Source organism: Anabas testudineus, chromosome 3, assembly GCF_900324465.2.
Source record: "Anabas testudineus chromosome 3, fAnaTes1.2, whole genome shotgun sequence".
NCBI lineage: Eukaryota > Metazoa > Chordata > Actinopteri > Anabantiformes > Anabantidae > Anabas > Anabas testudineus.
The window spans coordinates 26,623,159-26,635,335 of NC_046612.1; the positions used below are offsets into that span (position 1 = coordinate 26,623,159).

At 37.5% G+C, this 12,177-nt stretch overlaps 1 protein-coding gene across 1 annotated transcript in view; it reads left to right on the forward strand.

The window, feature by feature from the left end:
• adamts17 (ADAM metallopeptidase with thrombospondin type 1 motif, 17) overlaps nucleotides 1-3,604 on the forward strand; it is an 88,918-nt gene extending 85,314 nt beyond the window's left edge. Inside the window, exon 23 of the mRNA XM_026377782.1 lies at nucleotides 1,450-3,604. Coding sequence (XP_026233567.1) covers nucleotides 1,450-1,604 — 155 coding nt within the window. The 3' untranslated portion in view covers nucleotides 1,605-3,604. The remainder of the gene's footprint in view (nucleotides 1-1,449) is intronic.
• The last annotated feature ends 8,573 nt before the right edge of the window (nucleotides 3,605-12,177 follow it).

The window sequence follows — 12,177 nt, forward strand, 5'->3', positions numbered from 1 at the left end:
TGTGGGGGACAGTCACACCAGTTACAGCTCCTCTGTTTCTCACTTGCTCTGTCTTAATCGGCCTGCTGCTAAGTCAATCACAGCATAGAGTTGGACAGTTCGGCAGCACTTTCTTGCTATGGGGTTGACCACTTGCTATATCCTGCTGGTCAAAGACATCTTGAACCTTCCTTAAAGTTTTGTATGTCTTCACTGCTTTCTACTGACCCACTAGCTGTCACCAAACATGGGGAGGCCAGACTAGAGTGATTTGTTAGGTTTTAGATTTGAAGTCACAAAAGTGATGTATTTCAAGATTCAACTTTATTAATCCCAGAGGGAAATTGTGCTCCCCCTGTATAGAGAGAGGGATGACAGGACTCACAGATTTCCTAAAGTTCATCACCAGCTCCTTTGTTGAATACAACCTACAACTGCAGAGTCATCAGAGAATTTCTGAAGATGGCATGACTCTGAGTTGAATGTGAAGTCTGAGGTGTACAGGGTGAAGAGGAATGGAGAGTGTCAACCTGCATGTTTTTTAATTTCTCTCCTAGCAGTGCATGCCGAATGGTGTTGAATGCACTAGAGAAATCAAAAAACATTATCCTCACTAAGGCTTGTCCGAATGAATGTTGGTGAGATTCAAGATCCAAGATTCAAAAAATAGAGCAAATGTATGATGGCATCATCCACTCCAACTTGGGGTTGATAGGCAAACTGGAAGGGGTCAAGTTAGGGTTTGGGCAGAGGTCGGAGGGACGCCAGGATTAGCCTCTCAAAAGCTTCATAATGTGTGATGTCAGAGCCACTGGTCTGTAGTCATTGAGGATACAGGGATGAGGCATCCTATTCATGGGAACTACACACAGCTTTTTCCACTTTTTTCACAACTGTGAAAGTGTAACCCTTACACGTTAGTTACATGACCAGGATGGCACCACCTGTTGTTAATAAGAAAAGCAGCCCCCCCCCCGCTCCTCTTACCACTCTCCTCCCACCTCCTGTCCCAGTGCACGTTGCTGAATCCATCTATATTAATGCTGGAGTCTGGAATACCATCATGCAGCCATGTCTCTGTAAAACACATTAGACTGCACTCGACAAAGATTTTCTCCATCCTCACCAGAGCTGTCAGTTCATCCACCTTATTGTCCAGTTACCTCACGTTGCCCATTATCAGGGAGGGGAGATGCGGCTTAAATATTTTCACCTTCTCTCTGCTCATCGCTCTTCTATGCTCTTTATTTCCTCCTTGGTGTCCCCCCCCCCCACTGTAATCAGCTGCGGCACGGCTCGCGCCTGCGCACTTTTAAAGCATAGTTAGATCTTTGTGGAGTTACAAATTGCATAATTAGGAACACATGATGTGTTTCTAACTCCATGACAGTGGCAAAGTGTTTTGAAATACAAATACAACCCATGACAACTGTGGATATTGACATGCAGCTTTCTTTTCCCCCTGCCCAGCTTCCCTGACCTACAAATGCATGGGGGACCAGTGGACAGTGTACTGTCTTGTGATCCGCGAAAAGAACCTCTGTCAGGACATGAGGTGGTACCAGCGCTGCTGTGAAACCTGTAGGGACTTTTATGCAAAGAAAATACTGCATAAGAGCAAATGACTAAATACCTGCTTTTCCTAGAATAGCACTCCTTTTGTTAAGTACTTAATAGAATAAAGCTATTTATAATATTGGTGCAACATTTTTGTATTTAAAAAAAAAAAAAACAGAAAGCCAAACCATTTGTTTTGCTGAAAACCTGAAAATGCCCATTTCTTTTACTGTACTCAAAAACAAAAAGAGTGGAGGTGGCAATTTAAGTGACTTTGTTGCACAGAATTATTAAAATAATGTTTTGGATTTTGAAATTAACTTTTTCTGGTGGGACTAACATTAGAGTTTGTCAGTGACAACTGACACTTTTCAATAGCTGTTTCCTTTTTCATCATGCTGACAATGGCCATAGTTTGCTTTAATTGCACTGTAAATACATGGTCTGAACGTTTGATCATTTTAAGTGTCTCATATCATATTGCTGGTATTAATGATGTGCTTTTTAGTCTCCGGTCACTCCACTTCTTCAGCCATACAGATGATTGCTATTTTATTGGATCTATTATCTTCATACACTATGTACAGAGATTTTACTTAGAGAACCAAAACTGAACAACAACAGAGTGATGCTACTAATAATAATATTCCTTTGCAAACGTAAAGCTCTTACCTCAGTGGCACATTAGGAGACTTTGCTGTGAAGCACAACATGACTATAACATGATCAAAAGGGGTAGTCAAGCAGTGTTAGTTCTACCAAGATTCTATACTAACTGTCTTCTTACAGTAAATTGTACATTAACTCCATTCACAGGGCTACTACATCTAGAACTACTCTGTAAAAACTGCCTGCCTGAAGATTATGCAGATAAAATTATCTAAACACAATTCATCTGCTAACAGCACACTGTCCTCAACAACCAACATGCACATAGTTGTTCACTTATGTGTTGTTGTTGCTGTCCGATGATGTGGACCAATCTGCAGCCAACAGGCAGGGTGTTGCAGCACAAGGAAGGGAGGCAAAGTCGGTACGACTGCAAATTGTGTTTTTTCAAACTTTGAGAGTCCTACAGTCAAGTCTATTGATTGCCTGCAATTATATAATTGTGGAGGTTTGTGGGCCCTTAAAAAGCATGTAGCTGGTTTTAGCATGAAGGATTATTTTTTTGCTTCAGTATTAAATGCTCTCAAACACTGTAGCAGGCACTGTTTTCATGATGTTTTCACTTCTGATAAGTTAAAGTAACTAAAAAGTACAAGTGGAAAGTCAGTAAAAACTGACTAAATGATCAAACATTGAATACATATAAATACCTACTTTTAAAAATGTTATTATTTTCTCATCAGCCTTTGTTGGTCATGGATGTGTATGAAGGTGTGTGTCGACACAAAATGTCTGTGTTTTCCAAGAGGTTAAATAGTGCTATCTTGTGACCTGTGACAAATGTGGAATTTAGCTTATTGTCAGTAATGGTTGACATTGTTTACAATATACAAAACAGATAATGTCTGAGTTTTTTTTTTTTTATATATATAATACAGTCTTGTATTGATGAGTATTTTTGCTTTTATGCTGCAAATATGCTAACTAATCATGTACTGTACTTTCTAGGTGCACATACAGTGGATCCAAAAAGTATTCACAGCGCTTAACTTTTTCCACATTTTGTTACAGCCTTACTCAAAATTCTAGAAACAGTACCCCATAATTTAAAAGTGAAGGACATTATGGAGACACATGCAAATTTATTAAAAATAAAAAAGGAAAAAAACTTACATAAGTATTCAAAGTATCAATACCTTGTTAAAGCACCTGTAGCAGCAATTACAGCTTAAAGTCTTTTTCACTATGATGCTAAAAGCTTGGACAGTTTCTTCCATTCTTCTTTACCTCTTAAGCCCAGGTTGGATGAGGAGTGTCTGTGTAATTCCAAACTTCTTCCATTTACAAGTGATGGAGGCCACTATGCTCATTAGGACTTGACGTGCACTGTTAACTGTGGGACCTTACATAGACCGGTGTATGCCTTTCCAAATCATGTAAAATCAACTGAATTTCCCACAGATGGACTCAGATGATGTTGAAACATCTCAAGGATGACCAGTGGAAACAGGATGCACAACAAATACTTCATATTTTACTTTTAAAAAATATTTTTTTACTGTGACATTATGGTATATTTCTGTAGAATTCCAAAGACTATAATGACTTTAATCAATTTTGGAAGCTGTAACATAACAAAATCTGGAAAAAGTTCCGCACCATGAATTCTTTCTGGATGCACTGTATGCAGTATGTTTTATACATAAACTGGCACTACTTGTATCTTATGGTGCTGATCTGCAACTCAGTAAACTATGTTTAAACAGGGATTTAACCATACAGTATGTCTCTTGTCTTGTCCAGTCTACTATATTTGTAATTTTATTCACTTTGACCATTTCATCATTTTTTTTCTGGTTCCAATCTACTGTTAGATTATTCTCTTGTATGCTGTTACATGATGTTATGTGATTTTATATTAAAAAATAAAAGCTGTATGACCCACTATTGAAGTATGTGGATTTAACATTAAAATGAGAAGAACATTAGCTGTGTACCTTTAATGTGCAGCTAATATGACTTCTGACAAGCTAACCCATTAAAAACATAAGAAAAAACACTTGGTGTTGGTATCACTCATGACTTCAAACTTGATACCCAGGTATAGGTCAAAGTTCAAATATGGCCAATCAGTCCATGTTTGAGCATCAGTCTTGAAATTAATACAGTCCTTTGTAGTCAGGTTGTTGTGGGTGGTGTTTGGACTCAGCCTGAGTAAGGATTGGGTCCCTGACACGCAACAATATGTCATTTCTAGTGCAAACTTTGAATGAACCATTCAGGCACTGGTTTCTACAAAACCTTTGAAATTTGCGTTCGAAATTATGTCTTTTCACATCTGGAGGACACAGTCTCTCCTCAGACTCGGTCTAAACACAGCCCACAACAACCTTGGGCAAAAACAGCAGTCCGCCATTGTTTTTCATTACCACAGCAGACTCAAACAGCAAAACAGTAGAAGCAGAGTGCAACGCACTGAAAATACTTACATACAACAAACAGTGGATTGTTAAAGACCTCATATTGGATTATTTGTTTTTAACAGAGCAGTCCTCACACAAGGAAACAAACAATGTGAAAATATGTGTGCACGTGTCTGTGAAGTTCCAACTGATTTATAGCTGCGGGATTGGTCTGTGTACATGATGGGCAACAGATTTTTGGTTTTGAGATAATAAAAAAAAACTTGAAGAATAGCCATTTCATGACTTCCATTTTCAATAGGCAATAAAAAATGTAATATTATAATTATAATAAAAATAAAGAAACAAGAAAACAAAGCATTTTCCTATTTGTCTTTAGAAATAGTAATTGGAAATTAAATTCTATTTGTGTATATTTTGTTTCTCAGTTTGTGATTTCTCTGCTGTGACCCGGAAGAACCATGCAATGCACGTACAAGCAAAAAGCCTGTCTATAACACAAGCATGTAGATATACACACACGCCATGGATGTGTTCACTGAATTCAAAGCTAGACCGGATCAGATCTCCTACTTACACTATGTGATCTAAACATTAAAAGCATATACAACTGCATATGTATAAATATGTATCTCACAGCAAATAATCTTTGAAGGCTGCCTAAAAGATTTATTTGATAGCTGATAACTCTTCATTAGGCAAATGGCTGTTGCAACCAACCTATTACATTTATAATTATGTTTTTCTATCACTCTGCTCTGCTCAGGACAAACTGTACTTTGTGTGTTTAGAGAGAAGCCAGTATTTCACACAGAAAGTTTTTTTTTTGCAATAGCTTAACCTAAACATTTTCCAAATATTAAATCTAAGACAATATATAATATTTTGCTGTTTTGGGGCACAGAAACAACCTTACTCACCATGCCTTTGAAGCCAGCAAAGGAATGGAGTGGCTCAGTCACTGTGTGCTTTGGCCTTGTCCCACCAGCAAGGGGAGTTAAACCATTTAGGACAGAGGGTTAGAAGAGGTATAAAGGTCCACATAAAGGTCTGTTTTTAGAATTGTAAATCACCTAAAGATAATTAAGTACAGCCCCAGAACAAAAATAGGAACTTATGCTTAATATGGTATCATAGTTTCCATCAGTAACCTGACAAGGAGGTTGTTTTCTATTGCAACAAAAATCACTTACTGCCAGTGCTGATATAAGTTCAGTTTTTAGTTCCACAGTATGGAGAACAATCTAGGGAGGACACAGATGATTTTGGTTGATATTGTGTAAGAAAGAATACAATGGAGGACAAATACACTGCCCTTGTTTTGCAGACTGCACAGAAAACAAACAGAATGAGCCTGCCAGTAATGGACCTGTCTCAGTGTGTGTGTGCGTGCATGTGTGTGAGACAGTTGTGACAGCCTGAACTAGATTAATGAATGTTTGTTTTTCCTCAGAAAATGTGTGTACTGTGTTCTTTTAACGTGCTGCTTTATCTAGGAAGGGCAATTAATTATACTACCCAGGGAGGAATCATTTAGCACTCCTCAGAAGGCACTGTGTGTGTGTGTGTGTATGTGTGTGATTTTAATACATTCTATGTCTGTGTACTTGCATTAATGCTTATCTGACAGAAAAAAAAAAAACTGACAGAAAACAGGGTGTTGAGCCTTAAGTGTTTCCAGTCACACAATACTGAGCCACGTTTGCCTCCACAATTGTATTATGGCCGGATTCACACAACCTATCCTGCAAGTTGCTTTGCCACCTTGTGGTCATTTTAAACAGTGACGCTAACAAATAAATATTTAAGCTTTCTTGTCGCGTTATTAAAGAAAGCCTAAAGAACAACAGAATAATTCAAATAATTGACTTTAGTTACACAGTCATGGCAACTAGATTTCTTTGTTGTTAGGTTAAAATCTTTCTTACTCATCCAAATACCTCCCAAAGTTGACCACCTCAGATTTATCCTACAGGTTAGTTTCACGTCTCACCTGACGTGAATAGGCTTGTTGGATGAAAAGTTGCAGGGTGGGTGTGAGTAGATGTAATACAGTGTGTTTACATGCACTGAACTAATGGGGTTACAGTGGGCTTTCTCAAGTATGCTGATTTCTTAACTGTGATAAAACAAGAAACCTGGTAATTAGAATAGTGGTGGGGGTCAGAGAAACCTGACCTCCCCCTGTTTGCTCTGCTGCTTGATGTATTACATAACTTCCTGTTGCCAACATGCAGTTGTGCTGTTAATATGAAATAATGTTAGCTTCACTAATTTAACACTAAATACCTACTTTTATTAAGAAGCGGCTAAATTATTATACGTTGCATATGCTTTTATTACTCAAGCACCTGTTTAGAAAACTTTCTGCTAATTTTGCAGAAGCTAATCAAAAGATCATAATCAAAGATTAAGGCGCCCCAAAGAAATATTACAGCGTGTAACTTTTTTTTTGGTTGGGCAGTGTATAATACTCACTTTAGTTAATAGAAACATAAGCATACACACTCGCCTCCATTTTTTAAATAACATTTGAATTTACTATACTAAATTTTACTTTAAAAAAAAAAAACCTGAAAAGGCTATTGACAAATTTTAGGAAATGATACCATCATCTTTTACTTCTGAGCATGTACCAACACAGAGGAGGGCAGTCATACTGTAACTAACTTTTAACTTTACTTGAGTACAAGTTGATTATCTTAATGATAATACTGCAGCCTCACTGTGTACAATACTCAATACTGAACAATAAGGGATCTTGCTTAGTCTGGAAAGACAGTTTAATAATATATGAAATAGCACTCTGTAATGCTAGAACCACACATTAGAGCAAATAATAACAACCCCAGGCTTTTTTTTTTCAGCACTGTGGCCAGGCTGACAAATGATCATATCTCTGTTGATCCTAGTATCCCCAATTGCTGCTGAGAGAAGTAACTTTTGCAGCAATGGGTTCAAGAATTTCTATACACATAACAAGTTTGTACCACAGGCCTTTAAAGTTGTTGCAGTCAAACCTGTACTGAAAAAGCTTCGACTCCGGGGTTTTAGCTAATTTCAGATAAATCTCCACTCTGCCATTTATCTCTAAAAACCTTGGTGAAAAAATTCTCAATGTAAAATATATACCTTCCAATTCATGCACACCTTTTTTTAAATCCCAATGGATTAGCAGTCTCAAATTCATCATAAAGTTGAATGTACCACACCAAATTTTCACTTGAAAATAGCGTATGGCTTCTTATATACAATCCGTTAAAGTTATAACAAAGCCATCAATCATGAAGACAGCAATAACTTAAGACAATGAAATAGTAAGTATGTGCCTTATTTTAACCTTGTACCAATATTGTTAGCTAACAAACTTCAATGTCTCATTAATACAAGCTGGCTTTCTGACACAAGGCTGAGGTGGGCAGAGCTACTAACAGAATTAGTATTTTTCAAAACTAGAAGAGTTTGACTGTTTTGACACTGCATATTTTACACTGGTGGATCCAATGTTATGAATTTTCAGTAATTTTACTCTTACTTCCAGAATAATTTTTGAAGAGTCACTTTGTCTCTGTATATTTTACACTGGATATTTTACTCTGTGTCTGTGAAATTTCACTTGCGCTTTTGTTGTGTTTTGCTAGGCAAGTACACATCAAACCCTCCTTGTGTAGCTGGAAGCGTCCTAATTTTTGTAGCTTGTGTAGAGCATGACAGAGCTCTAACATTTTGATTTTGTATTGCATTGAGTCATGCAAGTCTGGGCAGTCCTGCATTTTCATTCCATGTAGTAAAGCTGCTTGCTTACTCAGAGTCATGTGGTTCTGTTTGCTTTTTTAAATTGTCACTGAGGGAGAAGAGACACCAGTCCATTTGAAAATAATAATGTGTGTACGTTAATGTGTGGATACACATTATTGGAGGCATTAGCTGCCTTGTTATTGCTATGTTAGCTTTAATATTTTGGTGTGACCTTCAAACCCTTAAAAGAGAATATGCCTTTTGCTGCTTTTAGTTGAAGTTAAATCAGTGAAACTCTTTATTGTAGGTTGGGAATAAAGTAATAGTTGAAGAGCTGAAAAGAGCAATTCACTGAAATCCAATCCACAATCCAAATCATCTCATGCTGAGGGTCACAGTTTGTTGAAGCCAATAGAACCACATCACCTGCAAAGAGCAAAGAGGTGATTCTGAATCAGACACTCACTTCTCCCTGGCTTAACCTAGAGGTCCTATTTTTAAAGGTCACTAACAGGATTCCTGATAAGAGACAACCCTGGTGGATTTCAACACTAATTGAAAAAATGTTTGACTTTTTGCCATGGATACAGGCACAACTCTTAAAGTTGTACAATGACCAGATGACTCATAACAATGGCCCCACTTTACCATGCTTTCAGTAAGGTCTCTGCTGCCTGCAACCCCTTAAGTTGTGGAAATAAGAGATGCTGTCAAGCTTAAAAAGGAGTATTACCGGGCCTAGTTGGCTTGTGGGACTGCTGATAGGTATCAGCAGACTAGCCAAGCACACTGCAGCCAATGCAATTGAGGAGGCAAAAACTGGAGGGGTTCGGCAAGGACTTTGGTCAACCTTAAAAAGAAAAAACAGCAAACTGTTCAGCTCCTCAGGAAAGGGAAGCAATGCTCTGCCAAAACAGTTTACAGTGAAGGTGGGGAGCTGCTGGCCTTGTTGGACAGTGGAAAAAATATTTCAAGGATTTTCTCAACCCTGACAACATGCCTTCTGCAGAACAAGCAGAGGACCAAGGCACCATGGATGAGATTCACCCTGAGTCTCTAGATGTTGTGGGGCTATCATGGCTGGTATACCTTTGCAGCATTGTGGGATGGTGGTCCCACTTTTCAAGAAGGGGGGCTGGAGGGTTTGTTCCAACTATACAGGGATCAAACTCCTCAGCCTCCTCTGGCAATGCCAGAGTGCTGGAGAGGAGAATTAGGCCGATAGTCGAACCTCAGATTCACAAGAAACAATGCAGCTTTTGTCCTGGTCATGGAACACTGGACCAGCTCTATACCCTCACTAGGGTGCTCGAAGGTTCATGTACCTGCAAAATCGGATCAGGAGCTTGGTTCACATTCCCGGTAATTTCTAGGCACCGCCAGGGGCAGGAGGGAGTCTGGTTTGGGCACCACATGATTTCATGCATGCATTTTGGAGATGTTGTGTTGTTGGCTTTATCAAGCCAGGACCTTCAACCTGTACCGGGGTCGTTTGCAGATAAGTGTGAAGCGGCTGGGATGAGAATCAGCACCTCTAAATCTGAGGCCATGGTACTAAACCGTAAAAAGGTGGCTTGCCCTCTCCAGATTACAGAAGAGATCCTGCCTCAAATGGAGGAGTTTAAGTATCTTGGGGTCTTGTTCACAAGTGAGGGAAAGGTGAAGCGTAATATTGACAGATGGATTGCTGTATTGGCAGCAATAATGTGATCCATGTACAGGCCTTGGGAAGGGCTCGGAGTAACATCGTTGCTTCTCCACATCAAGAGGTTGGCTTACATGGCCAGGATGCCTCCCTGGTGAAGTTTTCCAGAAATGTTCTTTTGGGAGGAGGCCTTGGGGAAGACCTAGGACATGTTGGAGGGACTATATCTCTTGGCTGGCTTGGGGACATCTCAGTGTTGCCCCGTAAGAGCTGGAGGAATATACAGGGTATATATATATATATATATATATATATATATATACAGGGTAACTAGTAAATTACAGCTTTTACAGCTTTTTAATTACTAAATAATTACCTAGTAATTGTTTCGCAATTTAAATGAAATAAGTGAAATCAGTTGAAAACTAATTTGAACTTTCAATATATTTATTAGGTAATTTGCTGAAAATTGAAGTTAAATAACAAACATTTAGTAAAAATAAGAGAATAAGAAAAAAGCTTAAAATTTTTATGTAATTGCCTTGACATTTGTGTTTATTCTAACGAATTTACTTTGCCAAAACAATCACATTTACTAGTAATTATCCAATAATGAGCAACCAAATAAGAGTTAGAAATTTAACTGAAATAATTGAACAAAACTGGGCTTAAAAATAAAAAATGTATTTAAAGTATATGGTAAGTAAACATTTAAATTTCAAACTGAGTCCTGTAGAGATTTCTGTTACCTAATGATTACAAATGTAGAATACTGTGATATCAAGATACTGAAGGCCCATTAGATGATACACAGCATTTTATTAGTATATACATAAATCACAATATCCATCACAATTAAATTTAAACTGAAATAAATTTAAATTTAACTGAAATAATTGAACAAAACTGGGCTTAAAAATAAAATATGTATGTAAAGTATATGGTAAGTAAACATTTAAATTTCAAACTGAGTCCTGTAGAGATTTCTGTTACCTAATGATTACAAACGTAGAATACTGTGATATCAAGATGCTGAAGGCCCATTAGATTATACACAGCATTTTATTAGTATATACATAAATCACAATATCCATCACAATTAAAATTTTCTCACATACTAATTTCTAGTACTAATTACACACTAATCATGTCAGATACCTTACAATTACACACCAATTTACACTTAACACGTACAGCACATGCTGTATAATATTGTAGTAATTACATTATAATAGGCAATATATGGGCAGCAAAATGTTCAACTGCCTTTTACCTCAAAATTGCAAAGCAATTGCAAAATTGCAAAGCAATTTTCACCAAAAATTAAAAGTAACTGTTGTTGTTGTTGATGAAGAAACTCAGTGTTTGGTTTGGACAGAAATGTTGTTAGTTGGGTTTTTTTTAGCTGTAGAACTCAGAGAGTGAGAGTGACCACACCAGAATACCTTTTTCAACTGGTTCACCACAGGGTGTTCTCTATCCTCTCTTATACATGTTATATACAAATGACTTCATCAGCAGGTTTGAAAATCATTGTATCTTGAAATTTGCAGATGGCACAGTGATAGTCAGCTTGCTGAACAATGGCAAGTCGTCTCACGGTCCTGATGAATTTAATAAATGGTGCTCTGAATCAATTATAAACAATTATACTCTGTAAGGTCTTAAACTTTACTCTGTAAAGTGCCTTGAGATGACTTCTGTTGTGATTTGGCGCTATACAAATGAAATGGAATTGAATTGTACTGAATCCTGTCTCATAGCTCCCATCCCATATACTCAGTTCCATGTACTGTCTTCTGGTTCTGTCTTTAGGCAGCCACGAGCCAGAACTAACAGTTACAAACACTCTTTTCTACACACTGCTATCAGTATGGTGAACTCAGAGAGAAGAAGATGATGAAAGTCTCTAATATAGCGGTAGTTATATCACAATAAGAAAAATATGTGCTGCAAAATGGTAAAGTGTCTCGTGCCAAGTACTAAAACTCTACTAGAGTTATCACGTTATCACAACTTCTTATCTATCTCAAAGAAAAGTTGATAAAGAGTAAAAGTTGACATAAGGAGGAAGGAGGAGGAGGAGGAAGGAAAAAGTTATCAAACAGAAAAAAGTTCACAATGATAAAAAGTTGACCATAAAAAAGCTTGTGTAACATCTTGTGTACTTCACACTGTCATATACTATCATTTTGCTAACTGGTGCTAATATTTTGAATAAGTCTT